At 37.5% G+C, this 12122-nt stretch overlaps 1 protein-coding gene across 1 annotated transcript; it reads left to right on the forward strand.

Annotated features, from left to right (window-relative positions):
• The first annotated feature begins 8575 nt into the window (after positions 1 to 8575).
• LOC141398294 (uncharacterized) lies at positions 8576 to 11884 on the forward strand. Its single transcript, XM_073975574.1, has 2 exons — positions 8576 to 9659; positions 11532 to 11884. The coding sequence occupies exons 1-2, from the start codon at positions 8576 to 8578 to the stop codon at positions 11882 to 11884; spliced, it is 1437 nt and encodes a 478-aa protein (XP_073831675.1).
• The last annotated feature ends 238 nt before the right edge of the window (positions 11885 to 12122 follow it).

Raw genomic sequence — 12122 nt, forward strand, 5'->3', positions numbered from 1 at the left:
TAACGAAATCGGAACAAACTTCGGACGTGACGTCCGATATCTGATCCGAAATCGTAACGATATCTTAACGAAAGTTGTATGAAGTGGTTGACATCATTTCGGAACGAAATGTCGGAGCGAAATCGGATCGATTTCGATCAGAATTCGCAACGAAATCGGAAGAAAATCCTTGGGAAATTCGGAATTCGAATTTTTTCCTCCGAATTTTCGTACAGATTTCTGAACGATTTCGGAATAATGTCGTATGAAAATCGGAGGTACCTTCCGAACTTTCGTAAAGATTTCTGAACGATTTTGGAATAATTTCGTATGATTATCGAAGGAAAAAATTTTTCTCTAATGCATCTTTTTTTTAATAAATTTTCTTTGTTATGTTTTTATTGGAAGATTATAATTTCAAAGATATCTAATGATTTTCACTGTTGTTATCATTTTGTAGTTATAGTAGAACAATGAAAACTCTGTGTACGAATATGTTGAGTCTATCAGCACTAGCTTGAATTATTTTATGTTGCATTTATATTTAAAATATTTAAAAAATGTATATGCGAATTTTATAACCAACCATTTTGTTTTACGACAACAAACTAAAATGTTGCTTGTTAGATATATACAAAAGGTGGTTGTTGTGCGAAGGGAAATGTGTTTCCGACATATCGATCCGAATTCGTAACGAAATCGGAAGAAAAACATTAGCATATTCGAAGGGAAATTTACTTCCGACATTTTCTCCGAAATCGGAACGAAATCTGAACGAATTCCCCTACGAAAAATCGTATAGAAATCGATACGAAATCTGAACGATTTTGCTTCCGAAATTGTTCCGATATGTCGGACATCCGACATTTGGTTTGCTGGGTAAAAACGTCAAAATACCGTAAATCGGGGGGTACCGTTATATGGGGGCTATACCAAAACGCGGACCTATGTCCACAACTTTTGTTATATAAGTTTATTGACATTTAAGAACCCTAAATGTAAATAAAAACGTCAAAATACCGTAAATAGGGGGTTGCCGTTATATGGGGGCTATACCAAAACGTGGACCTATGTCCACAAATTTTGTTATATAACTTTATTGACACTTAAGAACCCTAAATGTCAAATACCACAAATCGGCGGGTACCGTTATATGGGGGCTATACCAAAACGTGGACCTATATCCCCAAGTTTTGTTAAATAAGTTGAATGACACTTAAGAACCCTAAATGTCAAAATATAACTAAATCGGTCTGAAAATTTAGCTAAAACCGTCAAAATACCGTAAATCGGGGGGTATCGTTATATGGGGGCTATACCAAAACGTGGACCTATGTCCACAACTTTTGTTATGTACGTTTATTGACATTTAAGAACCCTAAATGTCAAATTATAGCTACATCGGTCTGAAAATGTAGCTTAAAACGTCAAAATACCGCAAATCGGGGGTACCGTTATATGGGGGCTATACCAAAACGTAAACCTATGTCCACAACTTCTAATATATAATTTTATTAACACTTAAGAACCCTAAATGTCAAATTATAGCTAAATCGGTCTAAAAATGTAGCTAAAAACGTCAAAATAACGCAAATCGGGGGGTACCGTTATATGGGGGCTATACCAAAACGTGGACCTATGTCCACAAGTTTTGTTATATATGTTTATTGATACTTAAGAACCCTAAATGTCAAATTATAGCCAAATCGGTCTGAAAATGTAGCTAAAAACGTCAAAATACCGTAAATCGGGGGGTACCGTTATATGGGGGCTATACCAAAACGTGGACCTATTTCCACAACTTTTGTTATATAAGTTTATTGATATTTAAGAACCCTAAATGTCAAATTTTAACTACATCGGTCTGAAAATGTAGCTAAAAACATGAAAATATCGCAAATCGGGGGGTACCGTTATAAGGGGCTATAGCAAAACGTGGACCTATGTCCACAACTTCTAATATATAAGTTTATCAACACTTAAGAACCCTAAATGTCAATTTATAGCTACATCGGTGTGATAATGTAGCTAAAAACGTCAAAATACCGTATATCGGGGGGTACCGTTATATGGGGGCTATACCAAAACGTGGACCGATATAGCCCATCATCGAACTTGACCTGTCTGCAAACAAAAGACGCATTTTCCCAAAATTTCAGCGTCCTATCTCCATTTTTGTGGATGCTAGAGTGATTACCACAGACGGACGGACGGACGGACGTGCTCAGATCGACTTAGAATTTTACTCTGATCAAGAATATATATACTTTATAGGGTCGCAAATGAGTATTTCAATGCGTTACAAACGGAAAAACAAACTTAATATACCCTCCATACTATGGTGGAGGGTATAAAAAGCGAAAGTCAAAATTCGATTTTTACAAAAAAATGGGCCGTTTTTGACCATTAATTGGTCAAAAAACGTATTTAAAGGAATATTCTCATGTATAAAGACAAGAGCTTGATGTATTCAATAAGCACACATAAAATATGAAGGCTGAACACCAAATTTCAGTCATTTCGGGTGGATATTGAGGCCACAACCGAAAATGGGGAGGTACGGTGAGAGCTATATGAGGACGCCTCAGCGAAGACTAAATACATATTTTAAGCCATTTCGGTGTGTCAGTGAGGCTAAAACCTTTAAAATACTGAGGTACCGCCTTATGGGGGCTATATTAAAACGGGTACTATACCGACAAATTTAACGGTGAAAAATTTATACCCCCAAATTTAAAGATGATGTACCAAATTTCAGCAATTTCGGACCTATAACCCCTCAACGAAGATTAAATACCAATTTTTAGCCATTTCGGTGTGATAATGAAGCTAAAACCATAAAAATACCGAAAATCGGGAGGTACCGTCCTATGGGGGCCATATTAATGCGGGTCTTATACCGAAAAATTTAAAGGTGATAGTTTTATACCCCCAACGAAGATTAAATACCAAATTTCAGCACTTTTGGTGTAATAATGAGGCTAAAAGCTTCAAAATACCGAAAATCGGAGGGGATTTATCAAAACGTTGGCCTATACCTACAATTCTTTGTTGGAATATTTCATACCTCTGTCGAAGATTAAACACATCATTTCAGTCATTTCGGTTGGTCATTGTGACTACAACTTTCAAAATACCAATAATCGGGAGCATCCCAGTTTTTTTGTCCTGGAGATATAGTGCAACATAGACATAGTGCGTCTTCATATAACACCCATAGAACGGTACTTCCACATTTTCGGTATTTTGAATGTAGTGGTCGGGCACCTCCCAAACAAAATTTCGGAAAAGTTCAGTTTAGGACCTGGTCTCGAATCGCTTTCATTTTTGTTTACGCAAGTTGTATTCGCTGTCCTTTATACGACGCTGTAAGTTTCATTAGGGGCAAGTCCATACTTCCTGAGAAAATAGCCTGAAAGTTACAAAAAACCCTATTACACCATGTGTAGTGGTTGGAGCGCAATATTATTCTCGAACGGATCTGCCGAGTCGGTCCAAAATTGGGCTTTCGTAATATTTTGTCCAAACTTAGTTCAAGTTCGTAGATAAGCCATATCGGTCCACTCCTTCAGGTACCTACCCCACAAAAGTTCAAAAATATTCTGAAAAATTGTGCACACGATAATTCTTGATGGGAGTGACCGATTTGGTCCATACTTTACACATTCCCATAATATCTACCAGATATAGATCAGGTTCGAATATTGACTATATTTGTCCACTCCATCCCGTACCTCCCACACAAAATTTTGGATAAGTTCACTTTAAGACCTGCTATTGAATCACATTGATTTTTGTTGAAGCAACTTACATTCGCTGCCTCAATTACGATGGTAAAAGTTGTTTTAGGGGCAAGTCCATACTTCTTGAGAAAACACCCCGAAGGGTGTAAAAACCCATTATGGCACCCCATGGTCTATGTCGCTCCATTCCTTTAAGTACCTTTTCCGCGAACTTCAATCCTAATCAACATTTTTGTCGGTTCATACGAGACCAAAATTTTGAAACCCCCTAAATACATAAGTGTTTTGTGAAAAAAGTGTTTCAATTTGCACAGGCTGAGGGTATATCTCTGTCGGCAAACCGACTGATACTTTTTTACTTGTTTTAAATCAATTTTAATGTGGTTTTCAATTATACAAGATTTTAAAATAATAATGGAATAAACATTTAAAAATATTTAAACATTTAAATTTATATGTTTAAGACTTTGTCTTTTTGGGCTATAAGGTCTTTTGTTTTTCAATGAAAATAAAACTATTTATTTCATTTTTCTACCAGACGTTTCGTTGGGATTTTCCAACATCTTCAGGGATCATTTTTATTCAATCTGGTAACGACATAAACATATATTTCTTATTAGTTTTCTATTATTGCACATTCTTATATATTCTTGTGTTACTGGTATTAAGAAAAGTAATACTTACAAATAATCTTTAAAAACATTTAAAATTATGTATCTGAAATGTCTAGTTATACCCTACTGCACAACGTGGGAAGGGTATTATAAGCTTGTTTTGCTAAATATTCATGTAACACCGCGAAATATTCGTCGTAGACCACCAATGTGGTATACCATTTTTCATATTTAGACGAGATACAGCGATATAGCGATGTCGAAACGACCAATGAAAAACTACCAATATTTCGAGTTGTCGAAAAACTTCAAGACTCGAAAAACTTCAAGACTCCGTACATCGGACTCCGTACTGGGAGTTTCCTAATTTGGCAAACTCTCTATCATTATTGCGATATTTTGTAGCATGGAAGGTAAATGTAGTTTTGTATAGAGCAAATAAAAACAATAAAGAAACTCAATTATACATATATTACACAGGAGTTTAGTTTTCTCACCGCTACATTGATATAAGTTTCATCAAGGGAGAGGTTAAGTGCTGGTTTTCAAGTTTCGTTTTCGCAATTTGACGTAATATGTCCTTAAACATTTAAATATGAACCAAAAATTAAATGTGGATGTTTTTCTCACAAATACTATCATCCGCTAAATAATATCCGATAATTATCCAAAATTATTGGCATTTTCCTCGTGTAAAAATTTTTCAGTATTAAACTATGACTGTGAACTCTAGCGCAGTTTGAACTCCACGTACATCGACGCAAGCTTGAGAGAACGTCGTGTCTGCACGAATAATGTTACTAATTTCACATAAAATTTACGATTCATTTTACCTGCTTAATACTAACTGATCATCATGTTAAATTGCAAGCTTCTTCTCTGTCATAAACTCAAACCTTATTTAAATTGAGCACTGCTGATTTAGTGATGCCATATTTGCCGATTTATCGGCTGTTCACGTTCGTGAAGGATCGAAGTTTGGAATCCCTATCTGTTGTGTCAAACCATTACATCGAGGGTTGATCTGGCCACTCTGTCTGAAGCGTGGGATATTTTTCACTGGTTGATAAGATGGCGCACTCGTTGGAATTTGATGGAGCGAATATTTAGCTTTTTTATTGTTTTTTAAGTTCATTCGTTGTTAATCGTTGAACGGAGAACACGTCCGAATAGCGCAATCGAATAAATTGTATCTATTTCTTTATTAACTCGAATTCGACACATTTACTCTCTTTTTAATTCAATAAAAAAAGGAAAGTGTTTGTTGATTCGCATACTGCGGGAAAATAAGTGTTTTTTTTATTTCTCATTAAAAGTGCCTGTTTTTCGCAGTCGTTGGTTCCAGTTGTGCTCCACCGGTGTTTTTATTTTGTTGGTTTTGGGATTTGCCCTTAGTTTTGTTTCGGAACAAAACATCGTCCTTCGAGCCGGATCGCGAGTACGTGGTTCAATTTTTTTTTCCTTTTATTGGATATTGGCGAAATTCAGGTAACGATATCGTTTTTGCATATAATTTGTTTAATTTTTATATAAAATTAACATTTTTGTTAATAAAAAATTATTTGCAACAATTCCCAAAACTTTTTAAAGTTCCCCATTTTTGGTCGAAAAATTTTTGATCTGGCAACGCCATCACAGCTGATCGCCGTTTTTGACAGATAAACACAGAAAAACACCAACAACTAATAGTGGATTACTCGTTGGTCTTCTTCTTGTTAGTTGAATTGTGTGTTTTGGTTTTTCTTTTGTATTTTTCCTTCTTATAATATTTTGCAAATCGTTTTTATTATTTTATTAAATTAAAATATTTTTAAAAAAGTGAAATAGCAAAATTAAGGAAAACCAAATAATTGAATACAAAGAATTTTGTGAAAGTGATCGCTAGTGGTGTTGTTGTTAAGAAATAAGAAGAAAAAATTTGGAATTGAAACAGACGGACGGACATCTGTTAAAGTGCGGGAATAATAATTCAGTTGAAGTTTTACCAAATTTTGCTCGTTATTAAAAGTGTGTGACTGCTACTATTAAAAAAAAACCAAGAACAATATTTTTCGTGCATTTTTTCATTTAATTGCAATAACAAGTTTTGTGGTTTTTTATGCAAATTTGTGTGGGTTGTTTGTTGTTGCCCACTGCTATTGACAGGTGCAGTCTATGCTAGAAGGAGACTTGTAATAACAAGGTGAGTCGTCCTTCACATTACGATAACATATTATTTGTGTGCTGGGTATCAAACAACGCCAAATTTTGGTGGTTATTTCTGAGTTTCAACAGAGTTCATTGTCCGTAAAAATATTTTGTTGTAAATAATCAATTTTTCGAGCAAAATTAGTGAAATTGTTGTGGTTCTGATATTTACGTTTTGAGATTTTTTTGAAAGAAAATTATGGCAGAGTCGAAAGTTTTACTGAAATTTAAAGCACTTGCAGCTTTGTTGTTAGAATTTGAGACAGACTTTAACGCCACTAAGAGTAGTGTAACCATGTTTGATGTGGAGCCTCGAAAGGCTGAATTAAAAAGGCTATGGGCTAGAATTAACTCTACATATGAACATGTTTGTATTGAGTGTAGTGGGTCCAAGGACGAAGTAGCCATTCTCTATAGGCAGTGTAGAGAAGCTTATATGAGTTGTTCTGCTCAAATGGGTGAATTAGCTCAAACCTTTGTTGACAACTCTACTTTGTCGTCCACTATGGCTAGCCCGAGGCATCGAACAAATTTTTCGGAAGGCAATGTTGGCGACCATCGTTTGCGTTTACCTCCGTGCACGACGGAGATCTTTTATGGTGATTATTTGTCGTGGCCGTCTTTTAGAGACATGTTCACCGCTGTATACATTAATTGTAAATCTATAACTCCGGTAGAAAAATTATTTTATTTACGCCAAAGTACTCAAGGTGAGGCTTTGGAGATTGTTAAAAAATCACCTTTGACAAACGATGGTTTTGCGAATGCTTGGTCAAATCTAAAAGATAGATACGAGAACAAGCGGATCTTAGTGAATAGTCAATTAAAGATCCTATTTAGTTTGGGAACAGTAAAAAATGAGTCAGCTGGAGAAATTAAACGACTCCAAAGGGACGTTAACAATTGCACCACGGCCCTGAAGTTACATCAAATAGACATTGATAGTTGGGATCCAATTTTGGAATTTTTATGTTCCATCAAATTGCCCACAAATACCTTATTGCTTTGGGAGCAGACTGTCAGAAATAAAACTGAGGTATCTAAGTGGTCTGAGCTTGATGAGTTTTTGACAGCCAGATTTCAGTCATTAGAGACAGTGCATGACTTAACGCGTTCGCAAGATGTTAGGTCTTCTGGATCCAAAAGTTCTCATGATGTTTCTCGTCCGAGCAAAGGAGTGAAGTCTTATCAGACGAATACAAATAAAAATGTTTGCTTTGTTCTCAAGATCACTGGTTGAAGTCTTGTCCGAAATTTTTGAAGATGAACCAGGAACAACGATTTCTTGTAATAAAACGAAATAATCTTTGTTTAAACTGCTTCAGCAACAATCATAAGTTGAATCAATGTGCAAAGAAGATGAGTTGTTCAAAATGTAATTTAAAGCATCATACTCTTTTGCATAGGGATTCTAAGCAGAGTAATTCAGCTGTGATTACCGATTCTGATGCGCAACCTAGTACTAGTCGACAGGCTGCACAGACCATAACTAATACTGAGTCTAGGGTGCAGAATTGTTTTGTTGCTACTCGGAAACAGGTTCTATTGGGAACGGCCATTGTCCAAATTTTGATTGATTCGGGATCTCAGGCAACATTTATTTCCGAGAAGCTTTAGCGACGACTTAACCTTCCAATTAAGAAAGTCAACGCAAGAATTTCTGGTCTTAATGATGCATTAGCGGGATCTACTGAAAAGCAATGTGCATTTTTGTTGAAATCGCCTCATAGTGATAGTTTTGAAGTCCAAGTTTCTAGTTTGGTTTTGCCAAGATTGACTGGAAAACTGCCTAGTTACACTCTGGACATTCCTGATATTTATTCGTTGGGCATTGCGCCTTTAGCTGATCCCAAATTTGCTAAGAGTGACCAGGTCGACATTCTATTGGGTGGAGATATTTATCCACAGATTTTGTTGGGTGGCGTGCAACAAAATGTGCTAGGGTCGCTTTTGGCTCAAGAGACTATTTTCGGTTGGGTTCTGACAGGTCCGATTGCTAGCGCGAACACGGGGTCATTTACGACCTGTGTCTCTTTTTGTACGGCAGTCGAAATGGACAAATTGTTAGAGAAATTTTGGAAGTTAGAGGAACCACCGAAAATTTCAGAATACAGTCCAGAAGAAGAATATTGTGAGGATGTATACCAAAAGACCACGAGAAGATTGTCAGATGGTCGTTATGTGGTTTCCTTGCCTTTTAAGCCTCAGTATGAGAATGGAAAGGGTCTAGGTCTGTCAAGAATGAGAGCTTGTAGACAGTTTTTTCGAAACGAATCATCATTGTGCAAGAAACCGGAATTCAAAGTTATATACGATAACGTGTTGGAAGAGTATGAGTCTTTGGGTCATATGACTGAGGTGACACAAGATGATGAGGGCTCCAGTTCTTTTTATCTGCCACATCATGCTGTCATTAAACCTGAAAGTTCTTCAACCAAGGTTAGAGTGGTTTTTAATGCCTCCAGTAGGTCCACTACAGGTTTGAGTTTGAATGATACTCTATATCCGGGTCCGATTTTGCAAAACGACTTAATGTTACTGATAATTCGTTGGCGTTTTTATCGTTATGTCTTCAATGGTGATGTTGAGAAAATGTATCGCCAGATTTGGTTAAATGAGGATCATACAAGGTTTCAAAGATTGGTTTTTCGTACGGATCCTAAAGCCTCTTTAAAGAATTTTGAATTGAAGACAGTCACGTTTGGTGTAAATTGTGCACCTTTTTTGGCCATTAGAACTTTGCTTCAGTTAGCGTCAGATGTTGAAAAGGATTTGCCTTTAGCGGCCAAAATTTTGCGTCGAATGATGTACGTAGATGATGCCCTAGCAGGTGCTCATGAATTAGAAGTAGCAATAGAAGCTAGGGATCAATTGGTTTGTGCTCTAACTTCTGCTGGGTTTTCTATGAGGAAGTGGACTTCTAACGAAGAGCAAATTTTGCAAGGGTTACCACCAGATCATCTTCTGTCTGAAAAGTTGCTAGAGATTGAGGATGAGAGTAACGCCAAAACCCTAGGCATTAGATGGAATGCCAAGAGTGATTTTTTCTATTTCTCCGTCAAGCCCATCCAAATGAAGTCGAATTTTACAAAAAGGGAAGTTTTGTCTATTATTGCCAGTTTGTTTGATCCCGCAGGTTGGTTAGGCCCTGTGATCGTCGTGGCAAAAATGTTGATGCAAGACATCTGGAGTGAAGGAATTGGATGGGATGAAGTAGTGCCCGCGAAAATACTCCATAAGTGGGAACAATTCGTTGCTGACTATCTTTCGTTGAACAATATTAAAATCCCTAGATGGGTTGGTTTTCAACCAAGCGCTCAAGTTGAAATTCATGGTTTTTCAGACGCTTCTGAGAAAGCTTATGGGGCTTGTGTTTATGTGAGGGTTGCATCTGATGATGGATCAGTGCAAACTCATTTGTTGTTGGCAAAATCAAGAGTGGCTCCGTTGAAAGTTGTTTCGTTGCCTAGGTTGGAACTATGCGGGGCTCTTTTGTTATCAGAATTGATGGGATCTGTAAGAACCGATTTGTGTCTTGATGAGAAGAACACTAAATTTTATTGTTGGTCTGATTCCATGGTCGTACTCGCATGGCTACAAAAACCACCAAGTTCATGGAACACCTTTGTGGCTAACAGAGTGTCGAAAATTGTTGATAAGGTTGGAAAACACAATTGGAGGCATGTTCGATCAGAATTTAATCCTGCAGACCTGATCAGTAGAGGTATTCGACCTCAAACTCTTGTAGATGAGCCGCTCTGGTGGTATGGACCCTCATGGCTTAAAGATTCGAGTAGCCAGTGGGAAGGAGACATTGGTCGATACGCAGGAAGAAGGGAGAAAGGTTAAAGTATTCCCTACTTTCATCAAAGGCTATGATGATATTCTGCACCAATTTTCATCGTATGCAAAAGCTTTGCGTCTTATGTCTTATGTGTTCCGTTTTGTTGATCGACTCAAGGGGGAAAAAGTTTTTCTAAAAAATTGGTTGGTTCCGAAGAGATCCAAAGGACAAAAGAACGTTTAGTAATGATTGCTCAACAGGTTTACTACATTGATGAGTATCATTCCTTATCGAATGACAAAGAACTTTCTTCGAAAAGTAGTTTACTTAGCTTAAATCCCTTTATTGACTCAAAGGGTTTAATGCGCGTTGGTGGCCGGCTGTCAAATGCTACGGAGATGCCTCCTAGCGAAAGGCATCCACTTATTTTGCCTTATAATTGTAAAATGTCACGGCTGCTTATTAATTTTATTCACCAAGTGACTTTGCATGGCGGTAGTCAACTGATGCTTCGGGTTCTAAGAACAGAATTTTGGATACCGAGAGCAAAGAATTTAATTCGATGGTCCATTGGTCGGTGCCGTATTTGTACCATAATGGCCAAACAGACTCGAAGTCAACTGATGGCCTCATTGCCGCTTTCTAGGACTATACTGGATAGACCTTTCACTCGAACCGGGGTGGATTTTGCTGGCCCCTATGATATAAAGAATTATACAGGTCGAGCTTGTTTAATTACCAAAGGGTATGTGTGCCTTTTTGTGTGTTTTGCCACACGTGCCATCCATCTAGAAGCGGTAAGCGACTTATCGTCAGCTACTTTTTTGGCAGCTTTTTCCCGTTTTGTGTCCCGTCGAGGTTGTCCAAAGGAGATGTACTCGGACAACGGAACAAATTTCGTTGGGTCATCAAAGGTTTTGAGAAGTGAATTTCTGACATTTATTCAAACGGTTGGCCCCGAACTTATGAAAAATTATTCAACGAGGGGTATGATTTGGAATTTTAACCCAGCAGGTGCACCACATATGGGTGGTTTATGGGAGGCTGGGGTTAAATCATTTAAACATCACTTCAGGAGGATAGCAGCGAATCTGAAGTATACGTTTGAAGAGTTTTCGACGCTGTTAGCTCGAGTAGAGGCATGTTTAAATTCGAGGCCTTTGTGTCCTATGTCCGATGATGTCTCTTCTCTTGATGTGTTGACTCCTGGTCATTTTTTGATAGGCGGACCTATATTGTCACCACCGGAACCCGAAATACACGAGGCTCCTGAATCAATTCTCAACAGATGGCAAAGGGTTAAGGCTTTAAACCAACGCTTATGTTTACGTTGGAAGGAAGAATATTTGAAGGAGCTTACTAAACGTAACAAATGGAAAAATCCAGACGACAATGTTAAAGTAAATGATATGGTAGTCGTCAAAGAAGATAATATTCCACCTAACGAATGGAGGTTAGGTCGTATTGTTAAAGTGTTGCCAGGCGTCGATCAGCTTGTGCGCGTTGCAGAGGTCAAGACTGAACGTGGTCTTATAACTAGGCCGGTAGTTAAATTGGTCGTGTTACCCTCCAACTAGATTTGTTTTTTATTTATTTTAGAATCATGGTTAAAGCTAAAAAGTACAATGCCGAAAATCGTGTGAGCAAGAAACGGATTGTTTGTCGCGTTTGTCTCAACGATCGTCCACTTCGTTTTTGTAAGAAATTTTTGAGCATGGAGTACGCTGAGAGGATGAAGATGGTGTCCATTTACCAACATTGTGCCGGTTGTCTGGGACACGACCACACATGGCGCACATGCACAAGTAAAGGGGA

This window comes from Musca autumnalis, unplaced genomic scaffold (assembly GCF_047663935.1).
Source record: "Musca autumnalis isolate F117 unplaced genomic scaffold, ASM4766393v1 scaffold_3, whole genome shotgun sequence".
NCBI classification, from domain to species: Eukaryota; Metazoa; Arthropoda; class Insecta; order Diptera; family Muscidae; genus Musca; species Musca autumnalis.

Coding starts and splice junctions, on each gene's coding strand:
- LOC141398294 (XM_073975574.1), top strand. CDS start 8,576: ATGGACAAATTGTTAGAGAAATTTTGGAAGTTAGAGGAACCACCGAAA. Junction 9,660..11,531: donor CAGTTTGTTTGATCCCGCAG/GTTGGTTAGGCC, acceptor ATTTTTTGATAG/GCGGACCTATATTGTCACCA.